At 42.5% G+C, this 25,509-nt stretch overlaps 2 protein-coding genes across 6 annotated transcripts in view; one reads left to right on the forward strand and one right to left on the reverse strand.

Moving 5' to 3' along the window:
- Positions 1-17,458, reverse strand: part of arap2 (ArfGAP with RhoGAP domain, ankyrin repeat and PH domain 2) — a 132,043-nt gene extending 114,585 nt beyond the window's left edge. Inside the window, exons 1-7 of one of the 3 annotated variants that reach the window (XM_075450614.1) lie at positions 17,409-17,458; positions 13,204-14,099; positions 12,393-12,475; positions 7,159-7,235; positions 6,781-6,845; positions 5,558-5,887; positions 3,996-4,065 (exon numbers count right to left, since the gene is read on the reverse strand). In XM_075450614.1, the coding sequence (XP_075306729.1) occupies positions 3,996-4,065; positions 5,558-5,887; positions 6,781-6,845; positions 7,159-7,235; positions 12,393-12,475; positions 13,204-14,033 (1,455 nt within the window). In that variant the 5' untranslated portion in view covers positions 14,034-14,099; positions 17,409-17,458. Of the gene's footprint in view, positions 1-3,995; positions 4,066-5,557; positions 5,888-6,780; positions 6,846-7,158; positions 7,236-12,392; positions 12,476-13,203; positions 14,100-15,676; positions 15,756-17,164 lie in introns of those variants that run through there. The other 2 variants (XM_075450613.1, XM_075450615.1) reach the window with 2 other exon arrangements.
- Positions 17,459-19,899: 2,441 nt separating this feature from the next.
- Positions 19,900-25,509, forward strand: part of dthd1 (death domain containing 1) — a 34,446-nt gene continuing 28,836 nt past the window's right edge. For 2 of the 3 annotated variants that reach the window (XM_075451347.1, XM_075451346.1), the window contains exons 1-2: positions 19,900-20,357; positions 22,321-22,807. In XM_075451347.1, coding sequence (XP_075307462.1) covers positions 19,955-20,357; positions 22,321-22,807 — 890 coding nt within the window. In that variant the 5' untranslated portion in view covers positions 19,900-19,954. The remainder of the gene's footprint in view (positions 20,358-22,320; positions 22,808-25,509) is intronic. The other variant, XM_075451345.1, reaches the window with a different exon arrangement.

Consider the following 25,509-nt stretch of genomic DNA (forward strand, 5'->3'; position numbering starts at 1 on the left):
CATAAACGCAAATTAAATAAATTAAACAAGTACAACTCCGTAATTGGAAGAGTGATGGCTCATTATTCAACCGTGCACCCTCACACCGAACAGGAGAGGCGCTTTAACACTGCGCATTCGCGCACGCGTGCCACTGTGGAGAGGTGTATAGGACTCCTAAAGCTGGATCTGTCTCTCGGCTGCGGGGGGAACCCTATACGCCCGAAAAGGTATGCAATATTATTATTGCATGCGGGGATCTCCATAACATTGCCCAAAAAAATGGAGTGCCATTTCCAGATGTACATCCAGAGGACCCCGTACCCAGAGATCCCTTCCACCAGCCTGCACAGCCAAGAGCGCTCAGGAGGAGAGAGGAACGTATTCAGCGATTCTGACTTTTGGTAAGCATTCTGTTCAAGGAAAAAAGAAAGGAGAACAACGATTTCTTTCAGCATTTATTCTGTGACTTCAGTGTTTCATTTATGTCTTTCAATGTACTGTCGATAGATTGCATGGTGTGTGTTAAAGCCATCATCCACTTCACGATCTCTGTTTGTCTTTCTAGGACCTCTGTGGTTAACACGGCTGGCCGGTGTGACGCTGCAGACCGGGGGGCAGAGGCAGAGGCAGACGCTTCGGATGTTGACGGGCCGCGTATACAACTGTTTTATTTAAACGTCTTGGGTGTGCAGTCATTCTTACCATTCTCGAGCTCTAGCATGGGCGCATCAGTGTCAAGTTTCCCTGGCACACCGATGAGGACGTCGCTCCGATCACGCCAGCCACCCTCTCCTCCTCCTCCTCCCCCCCCCCCCCCCCCCCTGTTTGTGACATGCTGCGCGTAGGAGAGCTGCGACCTTCTTTTTCATATCGGACAACTTCTTCCTGATCTTACTGGAGAAACAGTAAAACATCGCTCAATTTTAGATTTCATTTAATCTGGAGTTTATCACATTTTATTGACCATCACAGTAGGGGAAAATGCATAACTCGTCCGGTCTGCGATTTACATCGCCAACGCTGTTGACAGCCCTCCCAGCTGTCAACGCTGTTGACAGCCCTCCCAGCTGTCAACGCTGTTGACAGCGTTTCTTTGCCGCCTTTCGTCTATCCATGTCGCAAATTCTAGAGGTGCGGCCTCTCAGCCCCCTTTTGTAGAAGGCGTGGTTAGGATCATTACGATGGATTTCAGCCACCGGATTTATCAACAGCCGCTCGGTTTTACCATGGGATTGGTGTGGTACGCATGTTCTGTAAATCTCACTTGAGCCTCTGCGTACGACGAGTTCTCCGCTCATATCAACGATGCTTTCTACGACGGCTTGATAAATGAGGGCCACTGTCTCTTCTAGTTAAAGATGCACTTTTATATGCCCAATACTTTTGTCTAGACCAAATATCTGCAAATCCATCATCCTTCATCAACAGCTATATCTGAATGCTAGCACACTAGCATGAAACAACGAAAGCTAACCTGGTAAACATAAGCATGTTAGCTCAACACATCTGTTTGTTCCCTCTCCTACCACCTGCGTTCATATATTCTGGATGTTAATGCAGCCAAACTCTAAATTAAATCTAGTTTAGATATTTTTCTGATTCTGTTGTAAGAGAATGGAATGAGTAAGAAATAGACAATGCTAATACGGAAAAACTGCTTTTGTCACTGTGAAGTCATCTTACAAAATCCACTGCTAAAGACCAGGCTGTGCTATGACTTCAGTTACATTTACATTAACATTTACAATAGCTTTAAAGTTAAAAGTTAGAAACAACAGAATGTCTTCCTGAAAAGTAGCTAAATCTTTGTGTCTTTGGCGGGAAAGCATAACCTTGCGCTAGCGGTGCCTCACTGGCGACTGTCTTCATACACAATAGCTAAGCTTTGTTTAAAAAGAAAAAAAAAAAAAAAAAAACCTAAATTTGTTGTTAGGTGCTTTTTTTGAAAAACATGTTACTTGAAGAGTCTGTATATTCATCAAATCTAACTTTGATGCTGCTACATGGCAAGTAGTTAGCATAGCTTCTGACTCATTTCACTAAAATCAGACTGAAAGAGGCAGACTGAAACATAATAGATAACATAAAAAGTTGAGTTTAGTGTAACTTAATATCTTAAATTGTTTAATCCGCATTTATTGATGTCATACCACAGATAAAAACCTATAAACTGCAATAAATTGAGCGAGCCTAGCAATTTTCTATGATTGCTAAGCTGCTGTCAAACTGTCAAAACAGCTTGTAGTTAGCTAGAGTTGATGGATTTTGGCGAGTTGGGACACGCAGTATGGCTGCACACACAGCGAGCAGTTGCTTATTTTGTGGAATAAAATCAGTAATTTTCTTCCGTTTCAGATCTTCCAACAAGAATAATTTAATAATGGGTACAACTTCTCCGAGATGAGATGAGAGGTGAATTTAAAATCTTAAGTGTTGCGTCAATATGTCAATAATGTGAGTTACAAAAATGTATTATGTACTATGTGTAGTAGTGCAGTGTTTGTAGTCTGCACCATGAGGGAAATACCTACTTACTCATATTTCCATTTCTCACACAATGTAAAACAGTGTTGAGAGATATCCTTGTAATCTTTTTCTACCCCTTTTCTGCTCACAATGTGGAGGTGGTATAGGGTAGCACGCAGGAGGTGCAGGGCATCAGCTGCCTGCACAAAGCAAGGATGTCAGAGAGATTGTACACAACCTTTCCGTTCACCCAAAACATGATGAAGCTTTCTGCTGTCTCAGAGGGCAGAGTCACATTGGCTTTAGAGGAACTTTAGAAGTCTTTAAAAAGTCTGAACAACAATCCACGTCTGCACACACACACACACACACACACACACACACACACAAAAGCAAACTTTCTTCTTCCAAACACTGGAGTGTAGTGACTCTCCTGCCTCCCTGTCGATCCCACCCTAAAGTCGACGGTGCATGTCCTGATAAATAAAGCAACAAATGTAATGGAAACAGAAAACGGGGGGGGGGGGAAAGAAAGAGACACAGAAGCAGCAACAGAGCACGGAGGGCTATAATTAGTAAGTGATTAACGAGTAGGCATCAGACAGGTCCCACATCATTGATTGTGATGTTGTGCAATGGTTTTGCAGTGAAAACAAGCTGGCCCTAGGAGGGGGTGGGAGGGTCACAGCTCTAACACCGGCGAGCAGAAAAAAGCACAGGCAAACAAATGTGTTTGCTCTCACTGCAGAACACATCAAAAAGTCATTAGTCTGAACACTGACGTAAAGCGCAATGTCAGACTCGAGGCTCACTTGTGTAGACAGGAATGAAAGCCGTCGCAGTAATTATTAAAGGGCTGTGAAGAAACTAAATTCGTTTTTATGTTATCAAATAATCAAGGGAATTCACTCAAGAGCTGAGTCAATCTTTTAAGTGGCTCATACAACAACTGCTTTCATTTTGTTTCCTCAACAAATATCGACACGTGTAAAAAGGCTGCGACCAAAAAAATAAATGTGAAGGTTAGACTCCCGTCTTGCTTGCATCAGTCTAATCCCACCCCATCCCATGGCTGTCCTCTCCCGATGAGGCGGGCAATGCGAAGCCAAACTCCAACTCGTCTGTCACACAGAGGGAGAATGAAGAGGTGCAGAGGGAGGTGGAAATGCTGAGGAAGGCAATCGGAAATTAGAGTCTTCCCTCACCCTAACTTTTCCTCCCTGTCGTTCTTTCCTAAAGATCTGGCGAGGTGCCAACATCAATGTACTTTACTGTATGGTTGGGCGGGCACAGGGAGTGCTGGCACGTCACGCATGTTGCTCCGTCCTTGCCCCTGTTCCTAACTCTGCCAAGCTAATGATGATGAAAATGAGGAGGAGGAGAAAATGGTACCGATTTCTCTCACTGAGAAAAAGAAGCAGACTTCCTCCGTGTGTCCATGCAGGGTGTGGGTGCAGAGAGCAGGAGGGAAGGGTCAATGTTTTTACGAGTTTTAAGCTTCAGCAACGATTAGCACGTTAAGCGTGGGCGGTTTTCCTCGCACCTACCTTATCGTTGTTGTAGTATGCCAGACTTTCACCATCAAATCTCACCCACCTCCTTTGAAAGACACATTTTCTGCAGAGAGAGGTGAAAAAGGCGAGGTGAAAATGTGTCCGACGTGCACCTGAAATTCGATCAAACCGAGCCACGAGCCACTGTATTCTGAAGTAAAAACAAAATCCTATAATGGGAAGACAGTGCGCCAGTAATTTGCTCTGTCAAGGTACTCATATTTCATCATGAGTGCCACAGATTCATTAATGTCAAGAGTCGTATCAACAGCTGTCAATTATTATAATCAAAATAAATGGCCACATTCAGTTTGAATATTCAAGAGCTTGAAGGCAGTTTGCCAAACCCATGCAAATCTGGTGGTGAAGGAGATTATAAAAAAGGAAAAAAAATAAATGATTGATAGCTCCGGCTCCCAGTAACAGTGATATATGTAGCTCCCAGAGACTCAGGAAAGAGTATATAGCTTCACCAAGGAAGTCAAACTAAGTAAAAGCAAACGTACCGTCGTGTGCATTTCACCATTACGAGTTTAACTCCCATCTTCTTTCCCTTATCTTTTGATAGTGTTATGCATTATAGATGGATCGGCTTCAGGCATCTGTCTGTGGTATAATTCACCAGCTTTAAATAATCATCAGAGATAGAGAACACACAGGGAAGCAGGGAATGGTGCTAAATGACGTGGGTGTGCTAAAAAAAACAAGAAGCAGTGACTAACTAAGACTAGTGTTGAATTTATTGGCCATTTTAAAGATTAAAAAAAACTGTTAAAAAAAAAAAAAGTGGAAAATAAAGTGGTTAGTAAATATGAAGCGTAAAACTCGTGAAAATTACATTTTAAATTGTGATTTCCAGAGAATTTGAGAGGAGGAAATGGACAAAATGAGGTGCTTCATGACGCCACAATATTTTTACTTTTCTTAAAAGCAGATATCTAACAACTACAAGTTACATAAAAAAAAATTTAAAAAAAGATTGTGATGTACAAAGTCTATGAAGCTTTTCTGAAATTTCTGAAATATCTGAAATACGGACAAAAAGTTCAGTTGACCAATCCCTAAAACAGATGACGTCATTTAGAAATCAAATTATCCGTGGATCCCCAACTTAAAGCGTGTCATTCAAACTTCGATCAGTGCTGCACAGCTTGGGGGGGGGGGCATTGTTACACAGGGCCATGCAGAGAGTTTAAACTCTTTAGAAAAAGGCAGGAAACTTTGTGAAAACACTTATCAGATGAGTGGATGAAACTCCTGTTTATCAGCGCCTATCTTGAGCCAACTTCAACTAATAAGTTCAACTGAGAGCTTCCCAAAAGCTCTGCAGTAAATAAGATCTGTCCTTGTTAAAGCATTAAAACCCACTGCAGGCTGCAGAATGCTGACTGGTCAAGTTTGCACATCCTTTTTGTCCTTGACAATTTCTCTTTATTACGCGGTGCCTCGTCCACTAAAATGTTGCACACTAAACACGAGAGAGAGAGATCATGCAGTGATCTGATCTGAGTAGGACATGAATATTTGCAGAATGTGAAAATGGTAGTTTGACTCACCCTTGGGGTGACAGCTTGTCCAGCCAGCCCACTTTGAGCACTTGGTGTTTGGGGGCTCCATAGAAGCATGCATAAGGAGAAATATCAGGCAGTGCGTTTTTGGTGACAGCTCCTAGGGCGTCTGCGGGCTTAGAGTAGAGCTCGCACTCCACCATCGTCATGGATCCATCTTTAGGACCAACAGCAGCTGTGTCAGGGGTCGAGGCAAAACCTTGGTCCAAACAGACCCGCGGAAACATGCCGGCACACTCGTCCACAGTTGAGTACTCGTCTGCGTTGGGATCTGGGATAGTTGGGGCTGGTGGGCACGGTTTGTCCATTGGCTTTTTTCTGCACGAGCGCAAATAAAACTGTGAGTTTCTTTGATGTTATTTCTAAAAACTGTAATAAACTTCCCGTTTGTGTGATTGTAAAATTGAAAACGTTGCCAAAAAAAAGATGCATCAACACTGATGCTGAGACTGTGATGCACACCCTAAAGTGGCAACAATTACATTTATCTGTTAATACTGATCTTATTTTAATCAGTAACACATGGATTTAGTGGAAGTTCAACTTCACATAAAGACCAGCACAGCTTTCGGTTCATGTTGGTGATGAATAATAACCTGCCTCATAGACAGTAAAGTAAGCCATGCTCAGATTAATAAACATTTTATGCAAAACACATTGAAAATTGAGTACAATTATCATTGAATGTCTCTCGCTGTTCAGTGAGTTGTAGTGAGAGTGGCCTTCCTGTAAAACCGAAGCAATTTGTTTTTGTAAGAGCATTTTTAAACTCCTGAAAGTCTGAAAAAACTAAGCTAAGCTTACCACCTCTTGGCTCCGGCCTCCTTAATTAGCTTACAAAAAAAAACACAGAGTGTGGTATTGATTTTCACATCTAAATCTCGGCAAGGCCAATAGTCGCGTTTCCCAAAATGTCAGACTGGTCTGTTTTTTAGAAGCCCTTCTACCACAAACGAGAAGCGGGAAATAATTACACCCCTCCCCCAACACTTTACCCTGACTAATTCTCACCTTTATGATTTGCAAGGCAGCTCGAGACTCGTGGTAATGTTTCAAATAAGACCACGAAAGCCCTACGCAGCTTTTTTTACCCATGCACCCCACATACTGCTCGCGACCACAAAAACCAGCAGTTTGCGTTTTGAATCTGTGTGAATTTGTGTTGCTATATCTAGACTGAGAGAGAGCAGCTTAACATCAGCATGCGATACCTCTGTTTCCTCTGTTTCATCTTGGCCTTAAACCCCTTCTGCAGCCCTTGTTTAGCACCTTGGTCCTACGGAGCACAAAAGAGATTAGCATCAGATGAAAAGAAAGTGTCCATCTTTCAGACACCATTATCAGGTAGGTGCACTAAACTATGTTAACTTTAGAGGCTCGGTGACATTTCAATTAACCTCTGGGTGCAGGCTGAAACGAGCACATTTTCCAGTGCTACGTGTCCGTGGTGACATCATTAACACTGAAAGGGAAGCTTGGTGTTAATGTGGCCGAAACGACTGAGATAGAACTGAAGATCTGAGAAATGTCAGTTCCTCTTTGGTAAGCTGCTTGTCACTGTCCACAAGTGGGCGTGTGTACCGTCTTACCAGAGCAGTTTCAGGGTTGTTGTACAGGACTCTTTCCCCATAGGGAGTAACGGGCATCAAGGTTCTTTGAAGTGGAGCTAAAAAGGACACAGAAACAGCACAATGGTGGGTTTTGTCAAAGAACAGAAAGTTGAAAAACACAGCGTGAAGGCCTAAACGTGGTGCTTGAAACTAAGCAGCTTAACCGGATTGTTCCAGTTAAATTCGAAATCGCTTAGATGTTATAGTTCTCTTTCATTAAACCAACTCATTGATCTGAATAAATGTGTCGGCTCTTGATCCGTGCGAGCGCAAACCAATTAAATTTTGCTTTGGCGCAACTATCTCTCTGCCACGGCCCTCTTCCACCCACTAATGGGAGTGTGATCCGCCTCGGCCCGTCTCAAACAGACGGAGTCGCTGCCAAGACCCGTCTCTCCGTCTTCGTTCCTGCAGGAACTGTGGTCTGTTGGAAGCGAAAAAATGAAGGAGAGGGGGAGAGACTCTAGCCAGACACTATTAGTCTGGAGGCCTGGGGCCACCCTGCGTGGGCTGCTGCCTGTCACTGTGAAAAATGACACCACCATCTCCCGAGGATTGTGATGGCCAGAAGATGCCGCCACAGGGCCAGGCGCACACACAGGCACTGGTGGAGGGATTCAGATTCGTGCTCAGACAGCACAGAGATCGAAACACCATCAGATGCCTAGAGACAAATACAGACATGAAAGGATGGATGGCCAAATGAGCAGAATCTCACTCTCTTATAGACAGCAGTGCACCACTTTTTTTTTTAAAGCTGAACAAACTCGCACTTCCAAACAATGCGAGCCATTACAGAAGGACACAAAGGGGTGTTGTGCTGCGTTTGGTAAGCTTCATGAGGAGGTCAGTATCCTTGATGATAGAATGCACTCCAACACAGCGTCCCTCTCCGAGGACAGGCTTGGTGGGCAGAAAGCGACCATCAATCATCTTCTATCAGCCGACCTTCAGGCCACTCGTGCATCTCCCCGAGGGCTGTTGGATGCCACCGTACTCTATTCCTGTCCGACTCCCTCTACTCTTCCCTCACTGGCTTCGTCTCCAGCATCTTCCCTTTTGTTTCTCTCGGATGCTTCTTTATCTGCCCATGACCAGAGTCTGTCAATTTGCAGTCTGAGTGGCGACCTAGATGCAACCCTCAGCTCAAAGTTAGTGGGGAGCTTTGTTCCGAGTGTGGCGTTGGCTTCTTTTAAGTTGCAGGTCACTTTGCTATCATCCCTCATTTTGATGTGAATTCAAATTAGTCATCAAAAACTACTTTCTGTCACGGGTTTCCTGACTGTATGAGAATATAAATTCAGAAAAAAAAGGGCTGTGATGATCTTTTTTCTCGTCTTAACACTAACATGAGTAAAATGCTGTTTGTTGACTGCAGCAGAAGTGGAAATACAATAACAAAAAGGATCAATCAAATCATTAAGTGCAGGCAAATGTGTAACTGAAAGCTTGTGAGGAAGTGAGTGGACCGAGTAGTTATTTTTCAGTGAAAATCATCAGTGTAAAAACATATTTACAGTAACAAGAGGCAGAAAGTACCTGGAGCTGTACCTGTAGCATTAGCATTAGCAAGCTAATTAGCAAAGACATTTAATTTGTTAGATCAGCTCTGTTGCACAGCTTTGGTTCTGACCCCCACATGAGGGTGCATCACAGGGGGCGTGCAAGGCCTTCACTTTACAAAAATCTGATTTGCACATGTGCAAAATCAATTCGATTCTGACAGCAGATGGATGTGTTTTTGATTGAAACGACACAACTTGTGAACACTTTCACTCTACAATGAGGCCAACAAGCAGATGCCTCTATCAACATGCACTGCAGAGTTGCACTTAATGTGCAGAGTGGAGGACAAAGGTGAGAGGAGTTTAAATGGGGAGCCACAACAATGTCCAAAATAGATTAAACGGTTCGTGGGCGTGTGGACAAGTCTTCAAGTAGAAAATCAAATCTCGTTTTATCGATGTTGCTGAAATACTTGGATCTCTACATTTCCAGCTTCAAAGTCCTGGAATACATTTGCTTTGAAAACACACTAATTTACCTTCAAGCGGGTTTAGTATCAAAGAGAAATGCAGACAAAAAGGGTGGGATCATCAAAAGACACGTTGTTGCATCCAGGCAGGCTAAAAAAAAAAAAAAAAATGCAATTCTACCCTGTTGGACACAGCCTTTAGCACCGCTAACAACGCAAATAATTAAATGATTTAACAAACTGACAGGCTGACATCTCGTCTCTGGCCACAGGTACGTAAGCTCAAGCTCGTTTATAAGGGATGGTTTATTAAGTTTTAATATTCTTATCTTGGTGTGTTGGCGTCTGCATGTGCACCAGCAGGCTTGGCAGCAGGAGGGGGGCTTCCAGGAAAAAAAAAAAAAAAAAAAAAATGGCGCAGCTGGAGGCGGCTGAGACGAGGATGCACTGAATTTGAAACGAGTGTATCAGACGGCTCGCTCAGGTTGGACCGTGTGGGCATGTGGAGAGATGCTGGGAACACTGGGAGAAAGATGCTGAAGACGGGGCTGCCGGGACAGAAGAAAACAGGGAGGGCCAAGAAGGAGACTTCCATTATGGTTGTGTGCAAGGGAGTTGGTGCAAGTTTTTTCTCACCTCAAATGTTGTGCCTGGAAGACGGTCACGCTCACGTCTGATTGGCTTAAGACTTCAGGGGCCTGCATTTAGACCTTTTTCACAACTCTTTTACTGGATCCATCAGTAAATAGGTTTTTTTTTTTCCTGTTATTGTGAAATTCCATGTATTCACCTAACCAACAATGCTCATCGTGAGATCACTACTATTGATCAGATATCAGTGAATAAACCTGGATGTTTTGATCTTTAAACAGTCCTTTAATAATGTGCCTGTTTTCGAGTCAAATGTCCTCAGAAACCTTTGTCCTGCCCATGGTTTGATGCAAAAAGCTCCTCTTTGCTTGGAGTTTGAACTCTAAAACTGCTACATTTATAACGGGTGAACAACAGCAACATTTACCTGAAACCTCTGCTGATGAAAACAAGGAGGCTCTCTTATCATATAAGAGAAAATCCGTAAACTCTCACATTAAAAAAAAAAAAAAAAAAAGAAATTTGAATTTCAAAAATAGGTGTATTATTGAGAGGAAATACTTGGGGCTCACAACCTTGTTTATCAAGAGGCCTTCGGTTGAAGTGGAATAAATCAGATGAAAAGATTTGATTGTGTGACTCGGGACAAGGGGAGGAGAGTCGGTGTCGTTTTTGTTTGCATTTTGCATGCTCTGATTGATTTGCACTGAATGGATGAACAAAACCCTGAAATATTCCGTTGATGGAAACTGAAACTGCTGAATTTTGATGTTCTTAAAACGTGCTCATTGTCTCTCCAAAACCCTGGAAAACAGATCTAATAAGGGTTCATTGTGATTTCCCCCAGCGATACGCGCCGTGCCCGTCACAAAAACAAAGACTCTTCAGATTTATAGTATTTTCTGAGAGAACTGCCTCAACCAAGCGGCGTATGTACGGTCAGCTATTTGGGATTATGTATGTGTCTCACTATATCAAAGGGCTTATGTGCTGCTGCAGGGCTGCTGAGGCAGGAGGAGACGAGTTGTTCAAGCTGTGAGACAACACTGCACATTTTCTTTTGTGCACTCTGAACCTCATCTTGTGAATCTTCAAATATGCTCCGGTACAATCATACGTCCAAAATATGCCTTAGCTTGCTAGCTGAGACCTGAGCTCCCCCGCGTCCCCACACTGAGACCTACGTGGCTTCTTCTTTCAGTCCGCCTTGCATCCTTTTCGTCCTCGTTCCTCCCAACCCGACTTACTGTCTCGCCTCTCCGTCTACCGCTCGTCTTGTTGGAAAAGTTGGGGAAAGCAATGTCTGCCAAGAGGCGACAGCATTGCAGTAAAGAAAAGACATGTTTACAGATGTTGAGGTAGGGGGCTGTGGTCAGAGAAAAGCGTCATCTCACTGTATCCTAAGCGACAGCGACTAAACCCAATAAAAGCAGCTCGGGAAGAATTGAAAAACATATTTGCACTCGTCGTATTACATGTGTTGTTGCTGGTGTAGTGGACCTGTGGGTCTTGGACACAACCCAGGTAGTCAACCCGTAAGCTCCTCCCTATGCTGTATATAAAGCCTCAAAATGGCTCCATTCAGCCTCCTGCTGAGCTGATGTGGTTACCTAATCCAGGTGGTGAGTAGGGTCCCCGTTTCATCCTGCATGTGTGATGCAATCTTTGGTTCCTACTAACATGTGTTTTTGTCTTTTTAGGTTTACTTGCTGCTGTGCTGTAAGTTTGTTTGTACAGTTCTGTCGTGCAGTTTTGTTTGGTTCGTTCTACTTTTCTTTTGCTTGTGTAGTTCTTTGTCTTTTAGTTTGATTATTGATTAAGTGTAAGGTTTGTTAACCTTTCCTCTTTTTGAGTTTCAGTGTGGTCTGGGTGTCATCAGGTGGGATGCCAGGCACTGTGGTGAGGACCTCACTTCCGTTTTAGCATGCAAGTACACTGGGGCACTTTTATTGTGTTTGTGGTGGCTTTTCAGTCGTAGTGTTGCACCCCAGCTAAAGAAAGAGACACACATGCAGTAGTATGCCTTCCACTGAGGCCCCAGCCCACTGATTTTAATTCTGTTAGTCATTGGCTTTTAGTATTGTTATAGCCGGCCTTTTAGCTTTCTGTTAATAAAAATAATTTACGAAATTCGTCTCGTGTTTAACCCTTTTCTCTCGTTTCTTCGCAGCAGCAGCTTTACTCAAGTTTTATTCATAAATATCATTTTCAATAAATATATTTTCTTTACTTTACTGTCTCTGCCTGCTCAGACACGACGCTGTGTCCTTACAGCAATTGGGCTTCAGTTGTCATATCCTGGGGTGCACGTCCCCAGGTGGCGTTGTTGGCTCTAACAATTCCATCCTTTACTAAGCTCCTCGTCACGTGGGCAAAGTTAAAAAAACTTGTGAAAAAGTCTGGAAAGCTGTGCAACAAGACTACATCGGATCTCCCTGAGAGACGAGATGTGAGAAAGCATATTCCCTGTGAGATGAACATTTTAAAGAAGGGGTGCCTGGCTTTTCCCACGACACGGCCTCAAAACACCCCCACCATCATCGCCTCCTGCTTTCATGCAGGCAAACAACAGCACGGTCTGACTCTGCCGCTGCATGAAATATTCATGGCAGAGATGAAGGAGCTGAAGCTGAAAGACTGCGTATACCTTTCTGAACGCCGTTTGCACCGGTGGGACCCTCTGAGCCGGTTAGGTGTTCGGGGCTGGCTGCTTGCGCTGCCAGTGGACTCCTGAGGAGCAAGAAAAATCAGCGGATTAGAACCAGCCGTGTAGCACAGAGTCCTAAAGTTAGTTCAAGAGTTCAAAGGTTTGATACTGAACAGATTTAATGGTATTCATTGAACCATTTGTGAGATTAGAGGCCTCAATCAGTTTAAATAGAAAAAGCAGAGACACAAAGATTGGGCTTTATTCTAATTCATGCCATCATCACTTTGCTATTTGATTAGTAAGGCGAACTCTGACTTTTTTTTTTTTTATTCAACTGATTTCCCTCACATACATCAAACCCTCACATCACAATGGCACATGCAACACATCAATCAGAAATGGGAGGGACGACCATTGGGTCACAATGTTGTCAACTACATCTAGTGACTTTAAACCTTTTTTGAGACACTTTTAGCGTCTTTTTTTCATGAAAGGACCTACTAAAAAAAAAAAAAAAAAAATGAATAAGCCTTAATTACACTCGGTTTAAAAACAGCGAGCCCCTCTCAGGAAGTCTGAGCTGGGAAGTCAAAAGTGGGAAAAGTAGCAGGATTTGCTCATTGTCACAAATACTACAGCTGCTAGCTGGCAACGCACTTTAGCCTGATTCAGCCATAGTCTTGATACTAATGTAAGCTAACTAGGTGCAGATAAAACTGTTTAATCATCAGAATCTTTGCAAACAATTCTCAACAAACAAAAAGGTTTCACGAACTATCAAACTAGGAATAGAACTTCACAGAAGTACCTGTCCTGAAGAGGCAAAATGGTCCGATTAGGGATTTCCGGAACAGGTCGGTGCCTTAACCTGTAGGAGCGAGTAAGTCGTGGGCCTGCAGGAGCCTGAAAATTGGGCTGTGTCTCATAGATCGAATTGTCCACCATTTCACCATGAAAACCCCAGCTGTCCTCGGTTGGTGCGGGGAGGGGGGCTTCCGTGGCAGAGAGCGCAGAGCCGACGTCAGGACGGAGGGGCTCTTCTGAAATGACCTCCCAATCCGAGGGGACTTCAGAGCTGGATAGGTACTCGCTGCTGCTGCTGCTGGAGCAGGTGCAGGCAGGCTGGCAGGCCTGCGCCGGCACCGATTTCTGGATGTTCTGGGGGTTACGCGGGGTCGGTTGAGGTGGAGAGCGGTATCGCCCGTCTGGAAGGTTCTCGGGGTCTGCTCCCAGTCCTGCTCCTGCAGGCAAAGTCCGACTCCCTCCATCATACTCTGTCTTCTCCTTTGGTTGTTGCTGCTGACATGATGTCCCTCTCTTTCTGTCCTTCAGGAAGATGCGTCTGGGGTACGGCGCCGGCTTCCTTTGACCCGTCTTGCCGTCTGGATCTTGCTGCTTGTCTTCATCTTCTTCTTCTCCGCTCTGCTCCTTTAACCCCAGTGCTACCAAACTGCGAAGGATGCGTCTTCGGTGGCCTGTTGGCAGCACTTTCAGCTCCATGAGGCAATCATCTGTAAGGTATTTGCAGTCTTCCAAAGCTCGATAGCCTCCCTGCTGGAAAAAGGGGACATACTGGGAAAGGCGGAGGGTGGAGAGCCACTCCGCGACTTCCAGGCTGGGCTCTGAAGGCTCCAACATGGCGCTCTAATCCCACGTCTGCCACATTAGGAATACTTGCAGAGCACGAAGAAGTCCAGTGTTACACTGTGGACACAAAGAAAGGTAAGGGATGCAATACTTTGTAAAGGGAACATGTGAGCAATCATTCAAAATGTAAGTTCCTGTTTCTCTTTATTATTATTCCGCCAGTTTTCGGCACCTAACTACTCCAGCATACTTTCAGCTATTTCTACAATTTTGGTATCAAAACGTTCAGCTCTTTCAGCAGATTCCTGCTATCATTTTTTCCAGTGTTTTTAACTTTTACACTTTTTAAGATATTCAACTTTTATTCAAATTTTCCCGTCATTCAAATGAATAGAAACTGCTTTCAGCTCTTCCAAATCATCTTCCTCTTTCCAACTATTTCTGCATGCTTTCAGCTACAGACACCCTTCAAACTTTAAATGGGTCACAGGACATTCAGCTATTACCAATTGTTTCAGCTTTTTCAAATCTTCAGCCAATTTTGAAATATGACAGTTTCAAAAATGAGTGCGTGCTGATAAGTTTCAAATTCTTCAAAACAAATTCCTCTAACTTTCATACAGTTTAACTTACAGAAACAAATTATACCTGAAAATGTAGGAAAAACTGTCCTCTTTCAGCCAATGTAACTACTAAAGAGCTCACATTTACAGAATATCAGCTATGAGCCTTGAACCGAGATCAACCTCTCAAATTCTCTGACTAACTCCAATGTTAAGTTTGGTAGTACACAAAAATCACAAAATCCCTTCAACCAATACCTTAGCAACAGTTTTTACTGCTTAAATTCAACTATTTTCAGCTTTTTTTTTTAGCATGGTCAGCTATCCCCATTCAGCTCATAAGTATTCTCACTGCTGTTTCGCAGGAACAGCTCTTTCTAGTTGTTCACTAATGATCCACCCACACGTCACCATCGTAACTTAAAAAGGAATTCCTCTTTAAAACACTGAAGTCGGGATGTGCAGTTCTACACGAAACATAACTACAGATTTTACCCTTGAGAGAAGTTGCAGGTGAAAATGAAAAGGGTTGAATATCAATCTACCCCAGCCATAGAAGCCTCGCCTAATGTAAAGGAACAGTTCCGACATTTTTTGGAATTCAAATTGCACCATTTGCATCAGAGATGCAATAGAAGAGATAAAAATATATATATATATATATATACATATATATATATATTTGTATGTCTGTGTAGGGAATAAGAAGCTACACAAACACAGATTTCTTTTTTTAGTTCGGGTAAAAACAAACTATTCACACGCTGTGGTTTGACTTCAGGAAGTCATTGCAATGAATAGTTTAGGACATCTTGCTGTTGAACCACAATATCTGTGTAATTGTCCCTGTGTGAATTTTGTTTTCTGATGCGGGTTCTTCTAAAACACTGATATTCTCGTGTACTCACAGCAATAAAGGAAGCCAATTTTATTTATTATAACAGAAACTCACTTAAAAAGGATCATGGTGCGCGTGTAATAAATTACATTTGCAACACTCCTGAGAGAAACAGCAGGAAACAGCAACAGCTTTGAGGAAATAGCAGGCACCAATGAAAACTTGCACAATTTGAAGTCTTCAAAACTTAATGTCCTTGTTTTTTTTCTCTTTTTTCTAGCAGCAGCACTTACCACAGCAGACTTAAATAATCCAGGCTTTTTACATCTCGCTTTAATGCCCTGGCAACTCGCTGTAAAACTAATATTTGTATTCACAGCAGGTTCTCTTCCAACGGCGACGAAATGAGCGGCAGAGCTGCCCTGGAACGACCTATCTTTTTCACACCCTTGAGACTCACAGAAAGATACAGAAGCGTTGACCCCTTGACATGCCAACTTCTCTTTTTGTTTGCAAATCTACACCAAACAGGGGACCTGAAGTGTTACTTCTGCTTTCAAGTAAACACAATCTCCCTGTATGCATTTAGTGCAGTTCAGAAAACAAACAGAAATTACTTCGAGCCATCTTTTTTTCCCCAATTCCCCCAAAGGAGGATGCGGCGTCGTCTCCTCTCGCACAGATGATCTTAAAAAGTAAGTTCTTAACAGTGGCAACATGGTTAAACTCTACATTACTTTGCATTAATAGAGCTTAGGATGCAGGCACAACATGACTGAATAAGTCCCCATAATAGAAATCTATACAGCCTATCAGAGCAGCCCAGCTGAGGGTTGCACCAACAGGCAGAGATGTGTATTGGCTCACAGCCAGTGCAGGCACACAGCAAACCTCTGCCTCTGAGCACTTACACAACTGTGGGCCATCATACACACACACACACACACACACACTCAGTAAACATTATTAAAGATTGGACACACCAGTTTTGATCTGCAGCTGCCTCCAGGCATCCAAACCCACAGATCAATAGTGGAGCAAAAAGAGAAGCCCACTAGTTTAGCAGCTTGCACATGCCACATGGGTATGGTGACATGTGAAGCCGCCTGTGTGTGTACAAGGCAGCACAGACACAAAAAGTAAGTAAGCACACAGCTTGCATGAACTCACCAGATTGTTATAAACTAATAAAACCAAACAGATTTTCTTCCATGGCTGTGGCACTAAAGAGGTGTGTGTCAGGTAGGGTTGGACGGCACGGTGAGTCACAGCATGCACGCCCATGCATGCACACCAGCACTAAAGTGCCTCATATTTCTGTGCATCCCTCTGAGCAAAGTCCAATATGTTTATCCTTCCTGGTTTGAGGGAGACATACTAGTGCACACGGTGCAGTAAGTTGTACAACTAAATCTTTGAGAATTCTTCCCACAAGGAATATTTGTTGAAGGCAAATCATTTCAAACTTAATTCCAAGCACTCTTGTAATGGCACCCTTCATCAGAGTGTGCTCAGCCGCCTGGACAGGAGTCGAACGACACGCGCACGTGCGACTGTGCTCATTTGTGTTTACACTTGCGGATAAAGGGTATTACACCATGAATATCATGTGAAGGATGTCAAAGAACAGATTGAGCACGCGGTTTTGCTTCATGTTAACTCGCTGCTCCACCTCTGACACACAGAAACATCGCTTAAGCTACCCTGGCTTATTTTGGTCTCGAGCCCCTCTTTAGTAAAATTGTGGCACTTGTTGACACGCGCGCGTTCATTAAGCTTACCTGCGAGCCGAAAACAGAGAGAAACTTCAGGCACTCACACCCTCGCGCCGTGCCCACTTTCTTTTTACTGTCATCACCGGTTTGAATTGCTGTGACTTTCGCATACTCGGTTTGTTTCCGCTGTTGACGGTAAAAGAAAAAAAAAAAAAGAAAAAACCTCCACGCCCAACAGGAGAGAGCGAGGCGCGCGCATGGATCCTTCTTTTCAGAAACACCGCGGCAATGTTCTCGGCGTAGCACTCACCTGCAGTCAAAATGTCACGTTGGGTGGAGAGGTCAGTGCCTCCGAGCTCCGACGGGCCCCAGAAACAATACAAAAGAAAGAAGCGCGCGACTGTGATGAGCAACGGATACAGGTAAAAGTGGAAGCATCAGGGATGGCGTGTCCCAGCTTGATCCCGAAGCTCCGGGCGATGCATTCAACACGGGCAGGAATGTTCCCTTTACCTGAAATATGTGTCTGATTCCCATGTATTCACAGTGAATAAACAGTACGTTTAGGATTCAAAATATGACAAAAATGCAAAATCATACAATCACATGACAGAAATATATACTATTAAAGAAATATTGTTGCCTTTCCAAGGAAGAAATATGAAAATAACGTTGAAAATCAATTGAAAACATTTGAGATCTTTAGAAAAGATATTTTGTGGCTGTCTCCTTATTTCTACTACAAGTGATTTGTACTGTACTGTAACTGACTGCATTTCAAGGTCAAATGACTATGAAAATGATAATCTCTCAAGTGGTTTTGATGGCACAAAATTCCAACTAAAGGTACACAATGAAGCTGAAATAAATGAATCTTTTCATGACATTTTTCAGCTTGTCATACTCATATTCCGTAAGATTAAACATGAAGGGGAATGTTTGCGCAATGCTTCTGTGCAACTGTAAATAAGATGATCTCATAAATGCTGCGTTATCGTGTGGTTATCGAACTTTTCCATGTGTAAAGTGCTCTGTGGTGTGGTTTTGTTGTGACTTGGTGCTGTATAAGCAGAACTGAACACACAGTAACTAATACGTTGTGTGTTTCTTGCCTCACACGAAGGGGACGGTGATCAGAATCCGCCACATGATGGAGACAAAGTGTTGCAGTTCTGTTGTCTGGCTCTGAAAGCACCTTGCCTCATCACAACAGGACCAACACAGGCAGAACTCAGAAAATCAACACTATTCATTCACTAATGCCATTAGTAAGCGCTTCTTATGTGATCTTATGATCATTTGAATGTTGAAATAATGATGACGTGGGCTTGAGTTTTAAGAGGAGACCTACAATGCAGGTGTTTCACGACTCATAAGTACTCCTAAACTGCGCTGAAGTACAAATGATCATGATTACTTCCCCGTGCCAGTCACTAATTACAGCTGGACTGTACATGCAAAGCCTGTGGTAGTGTTTGGTCTACCTTAAACGGGTTCTGCATTATGTTATTCAGCTACTTTCAGTGCAGGACTTTGAAGCTTGTTTCTGTCCTCTGTCTTCTTAAAGGGATAGTTCGCCTCTTTTGACATGAAGCTGTATGACATCCCATACTAGCAATATCATTTATGAACATTGACTTACCCCCTGCTGCGTCCTGTGAGCCGAGTTCCAGCCGAGTTCTGGCATTGACGAAGGTAGTCCGGCTAGTTGGCTGGGGCCACAAAAATAAAGCGTTTTGCTTCTCAAAACAATATGCGTTCAAAAGAGTAATACATTTGCATCACAAAATCGTTCTCCAGGAAAAAGTCAGACCTCACAATCGCTTGGCACTATTTTCTCTCCCTTGTATCACTGCGTACAGCCACCTAGCGATAGCCGCACCTGTTACGGTGTTTGCTGCTCGGAAGCAGGGGACTGCTCGGTCTGCACGATCTACACAGCACGCAGTGATACGAAGGGAGAGAAAATAGTGCCAAGCGATTGTGAGGTCTGACTTTTTCCTGGAGAACGATTTTGTGATGCAAATGTATTACTCTTTTGAACGCATATTGTTTACAGAAGAAAAACGCCTTATTTTTGTGACCCCAGCAAACTAGCCGGACTACTTTCATTAACGCCATAACGAGGCTGGAACTCGGCTCACAGGACGCAGCAGGGGGTAAGAAAATGTTCATAAATAATATTGCTAGTATGGGATTTAATACGGCTTAATGTCAAAAGAGGCGAACTATCCCTTTAAGGACCTCAAATGCAGAAATTCCACAGGAAACCCACAAAATGCCACCCCTTACAGGGTTTTTGTCTGTGGCCTTTGTGCTTCCATAAAGGGCTCTAAAGCCCCCATTTACGCTGACCTTAACATAAACACGTCCTTGAAACATGTAGCGTTTCAGCCATTTGGAATAAACAATATCATTGGGGTACTTGAGACTGTGTGCTCGAATAATTCGGGGGTATGTGAGGAATCTGAGGTCTCTTATCGTCTGCACACATAAGCTGCGAATTGAATGGCAGAATAACAGAAGATGACTGGAGGACAGAATTCCCATTGAAGCTTTTGCTCCGCGTCTCCCCTTTTGTCCATCCCTGCGCCGCCTCCAGGGGTCACCTTGGCAACATGTTTTACTGCTGGCAGCAATATAAATACAGCTTTGGCTCCTGAAAACTGGGATTGCTAAGGACACAGTAACACTCAGAGCCAAGGACACAGAAGAACCAGGGGAGCTCCGGCTAAAAGGAGGCTCACAAGAAATCATGATATAATTAACGTTATTTTATTAAAGTTACGAATTTCCTTTGCATAATGCAAGATGGACTAAAAAGGGGTTAGAAAAAAAAGCATTTTTCAGCTTATTATGGAGACTAATCTGCATGTGAGTAAACGGATCAACGAGGCGAACCCTCCTCTCGGCACGTGGAGCGAGGACGGTCTCATCGTGTCGACTGAAGTTGCTCGGAGGGTTGAAGGTGTCAGAGGCTGCAGAAATCATGGTGGAGGATCAGTGCGTGGGAGCAGAGAAGAAGGGGAGCTCAGTCCATCAGAAGATCAGAAGGAGGATGAAAGGAGGAGTGTCGATAAAGAGCAGGAGGAGAAAGCATGCAAGCAGAAAGTTCTGGGTGTGCTGAGAGAGCTGAGTGTTTTTCATTCAGAGAAGCTGACAGATCTGAGAGAGGTGATCAGAGAATGTGCCTTAATGTGCAAGAGGTCTCCACCAGGGGGCGGCGTTCAGCGTCATCCAGGTATGAGATTTTGTGCAGGTGAGCCACAGCTTGTTCCAAAGCTATTAAAAACTAGAAGAGGCTAAACGCATTTATCATTTACTTATAGGCTGTAACTGTTTTTTAACTTTCAAAGTCCTAGAAGTTATCAACCCCCTAAAAACTCATCTGTGTTCCTCACTTGCCACCAAAAAGGAAAGAAAAGAAAAGGAAAGAAACGTCTCGGAGCCGTGAAATTGCTCGGTATGGCTCCAAACATTTCCTCCTCATTCAGTGAATGGGGATCAGTAAATATCTGACCTAGTTTTGACAATTTAAAATAGTTTTTTTTTGTCAGATTTAGCTTCTAAATCTACTTTTTTTTTTTAACTAAAAACTACACTGAAAAAAGTGACTTTTTGGTGAAGTAAACTCTATTAGAGTAGCTGTCATAATTTCTACCTTGTATTTTTAAGATTCAGTAAGAACTAGAGCTTCTTAAGTAAAATTAAACATTTTATTAACGTAATACATGAATTATTGGGGAAGAGTAACTTTTGATTAGGTTTCCTACAATTTAAATGTTTAATAGTTGTATGTACATAAACCTAGAAATACTACATAAACTTTACTCTGAAAGTGTATCGTTAAAATCTACTAAGTTACTTCATAACAGTAAATACTACAGATATTTAAAAATTACTTAAAATTTTGAGTAAAATTATGTTCCTGCCTATGAAAAACAAGTAGACTTTACCTAATTTGTTTAAATAAATGTAACTTAAAACTAATATCTTCAAAACAGTTGTGTTTTATGGTAAGTAAAATTTACTTGATACTGGCAAGTGAGTGTTGCTTGATATTGCAGCATTAAATATTACTTAAATCATTTGAGTGCAAATACTTACAAAAGGGTTTTTTAAGTAAATCTTATGAGTTGTTTTTTTCAGTGTAGATTTAGCCACTTTTCAGACCCCGTAAGTGATGTTTTCTCCAGAAAAAAGCGAGCGACTGGCGACAAATCTTGCAACTTTTATTGCAAACCTTAGCAACTTCATAGAGAGGAGAGTCAACAAAATTGCTCTGCAACCACAGGACCTGTTCACTGTGTGAGTGTGTGGTCTGGTGGAGTGAGAAGAGAAATCTCAGGTGAAATAACTTGTGCTCACAATATAATCGCATGAAATGTAGAAGCAGCCGTTGACAGATCACTATAACTTATAGAAAGTGGATGAGAGGTTCTGCATGTCCTAACTTGCTCTCTGAGTGATCATCATACATGCAAATATAGCCAACATCACTGCAAAGATGTTGAATTTAACTTAAATTGATCGTGATTTTGTCAGATAACACCGTATTTAGGGAATCAGACGCCATGTGATTCTCTCAAAAGGTCTGCAGCTGAACATTTAGTCTAAATTTGGCCGCTTTTCAATCATGAAACCAGACTTTTTTACTTTTTTACCCAACAATAGAGAAAAATGAGAATAAGAGCATTTTATTGGGAATTTGACTGTAATAAAGTACAGTGCACGTGAGCGCAGAGAGTACCAGAGTAGCAAACAGATGTAAACGTTTGGAACCAATCAGAATGTGATGATGTTATCAATATGCTAATGAGCAACCTCATCTTTATATTGTAACCTCATCGAGTTAAATTTGGTGATTTCTTATTTAAGGCCTTGTTTGTTTATGCTACGCAAGGAAGTAACTAGTTTGAATACTGGGGTAACTCAGCGCTTCATCAAAGTGTGCCATTAGTACGTTTAGCATTAGTTTTTGTGCCAAAAGTACTTTAATTACATTTTAAATGATTTTCCTTCAACAAATAGCCTTTTATGGGACAAATTCTCAAAGATTTAAGCGTACAGCTTGTGTACAGTACAGTATGTGTGTAGTTTTTGCAACACATGAACTAGTTCCTCAAAGCAGGAAGGATAAACTTAGATTTTTATTGGAGACTTAAGTGTCCACAGTTTATCATTGCAGTAGCAGCATTTTCTATATTTTTATTCTGTTTCAGATATTACAGAATGTAAAACTAGGTCCTGTTCAGACTCCCTCAGCGACACTTTTCTGAGTGTTGAAGAGGGCATGGAGGACATTATGGGCAAACTGGGTAAAATCCTGACCAAGCTGGATTCAGCGGTTCTCCAGTTATCTTCAAACGAAGCCTCGGCCGGTGTTGCTGAAACAGCTCCGGAGCCCAGAGACACAGAGACTTCAGCACCTGAGGGCATCAGGAATGATCAACTTAAAATTGATTTGGGGTCTGAACTGGAGGCTGAGGAGGATCAAAGTCACACAAGCCCATCCCCCGACTCTGAGCAAACACCAGACACAGGGTTTACAAGTTCTGACTGCAACAAGGTGGAAGAGACCGGAGAACAATTACAAATCCACTGTCCAGTGTTCTTCCCAGAGACACCTGTTCATCGTCAAACCGAGACAGAAAAGGAGATAAATGATGCAAAAAAAGAAGATAAAAAGAGTGAATGGATTACAGTGGGGTAAGCTGACATAAGCATAACCTTTTCTACTTGTTAACCTCTCATTTTGTTTTCCTATCAAGCCCGAGTTAACATTACTCTGAACTAATGTTAGCTTTGCTTCTTAATTCAATGTTTGTCAGACTTAAGCTACGTGGCAGCTGTGAGTAAATAGGGATTCACCATGACCAACATGGAACTATTTTCTGAGAGAGGGGGGCGGGGTTTATGTTGGGAGGGGCAGGGGGTGCCTGGGCTACTGTATGTAGTCAGGCTGCATATCACATCAAAAGCATAGATCTATGCATTAATTATATGAAAGAGATAAATGCAAGTCAGACAAACATAGTTTAAATTCAGATTCTTTTTTTTTTTTTAAAGCATCATACAGTGGGTAGAGAGCAGTGGCAGCTCCTAAATTTCTCTGGGGGGGCAACATGATGACTAAAGTGACCCGTTCAATGGGTAAATTAATAAATAGCAGGTCATCTGTCACAATTTTTTTTTGGTGAAGTAAACTCTATTAGAGTAGCTGTCATAATTTCTACCTTGTATTTTTAAGATTCAGTAAGAACTAGAGCTTCTTAAGTAAAATTAAACATTTTATTAACGTAATACATGAATTATGGGGGAAGAGTAACTTTTACATAGGTTTCCTACAATTTAAATGTTTAATAGTTGTATGTACATAAACCTAGAAATACTACATAAACTTTATTCTGAAAGTGTATTGTTAAAATCTACTAAGTTACTTTATAACAGCAAATACTACAGATATATAAAATTTACTTAAAATTTTGAGTAAAATGATGTCCCTGCCTATGAAAAACAAGTAGACTTTACCTAATTTGTTTAAATAAATATAACTTAAAACTTAGATGTAATTAAGTAAATGTTACTTAATATCTTCAAAACAGTTATGTTTTATGGTAAGTAAAATTTACTTGATACTGACAAGTGAGTGTTGCTTGATATTGCAGCATTCAATATTACTTAAATCATTTGAGTGCAAATAATTACAAGGGTTTAAATCTTATGAGTTGTTATTTTCAGTGTGTGCTGCTAAGCTAATGTTTCCGAGCACAGCTTGCTTGACGCAGTTTTCCATATGAACTCTTGATTGTTCGTGCTTCTTGGTGCGTTCGGAGAGGTGCTTCAAGTCGGTTTGTCCTGACTGTGTCCACGTTAATTCACATTTGTCACTTTTAAGAAGAATGCAGGGAAAACAGAAAAGCGCATTGGCTATTGCACAGCCTGTCAGCCACAACTTGAGCTCAAGCTCAAGTTGTAGACTTTATTTTTCTCATTGGTCTGCTGGTTGATCATAAGGTTGGGCTTGTTGGGTCCCAGATCCTTAATCCAGATGGGCTTTGATCCCCCCTCTCCCAAACACCACCTTACTGTTTTATCAGTCTGAGCTATCTGCCCTTTAATACTTTCACACAGACCTTACTTTGATAGTTGGTCTCTATCCCTGAAAGAAATGATGATTAGATTCCTTAAAGAATAAAAACTGGAAGTCCACAGAGTATTTGAGGGAATTGAACCCAAGATGACCCCAACCCCAGGCAGAGTCCCATCATCCTGAGCTACTCTTTCTGAACACCTTAGCTGAACTTTAAAAGTCCTGTGATCATAGTTTCCACGTTCTCGGAGGCTGAAAGCTTTCAGCCAACAGCCTGAGCTGTTCAGCCACAAACTGAAAGGTTGAATCCTAAAGTTTCTCTTTTCATTTTGGCTTCAAAAATCCCAGCCTGCTCTGAGCTGAACAACCTGCCCTTCCTTTTCCAAAAGCAATCAGCATCAACAGGAGTTGAACCCCCTCCCTCTACTTCCAGAAGCTGCTCTGCATCTGCCTGAACCACCAAACCACAGCTTCAGCCCCCTTTCTGAGCTGGTTCCAGTCTTCTGTTGGGATGCTGAACTGCAGAGTTTATTTCTTTAAAAGCTTTGATCCCTCATCTTGACAAACTAAAAGCTGCTCAGTCACAGTTTGAGCTATTAAATCAGAGAATGAAACTTTCAAACTTAAAGCTTTTCACTCTTAGCTGCATTCGGACAGAGCCGTTCTAAGAACGGTCCTCCTCGAATTTCGTTCTGATAACTGTCCTTCCCCAGCGGAACTGTTTCAGTCCACATTCGCACACGAGTCGGGACTGATGCGTCGCGCGCAGCCGTCTGCGACAGCGACGTGCTACTTTAGCGCCACATTCAACAACTAAACAAAACTAAACAAAACCCGGTAAAAGTAAGGAGAGAAGAAAAAACACCACCAAGAAGCTAATATGGAGAGCGGGGAGGCCACCGAGTTCATGGTCTACGTGATGGTGATATTAATCATGGACGATCACATCGGGCATCTAATATCGAGGCTGCAAGAGCTCACAGAGAGAGTCAGGAGACGAAGGATGGAGCGCAGGCCATACTTTTTCATTTCATGAAGGAAGGAAGGAGAGCAGAGCGCCGCAGACAAAGGAGACGACGTGTCAGTTTAACTTATTAAACACACCAAGGTTGTGTCTGTGTCCTATGAGTAAACATTTCAGCCGTGATAGCATAACAAGGGGCGGAGCTACCATCCACCAAACACCTCCGTCAGATGTGTTCCTATGGAAACCAGAACAGACCCAGCTGAGGAGAAGGAGCTAAAATGGTTATAGGAACTGAGAGCGATGGTCCGGAGTTCCTGTATGTGCGAATGAGGGAGAAAACAGCCCCGTGGA

Source organism: Odontesthes bonariensis, chromosome 19 (assembly GCF_027942865.1).
Source record: "Odontesthes bonariensis isolate fOdoBon6 chromosome 19, fOdoBon6.hap1, whole genome shotgun sequence".
In the NCBI taxonomy this organism is placed as follows: Eukaryota; Metazoa; Chordata; class Actinopteri; order Atheriniformes; family Atherinopsidae; genus Odontesthes; species Odontesthes bonariensis.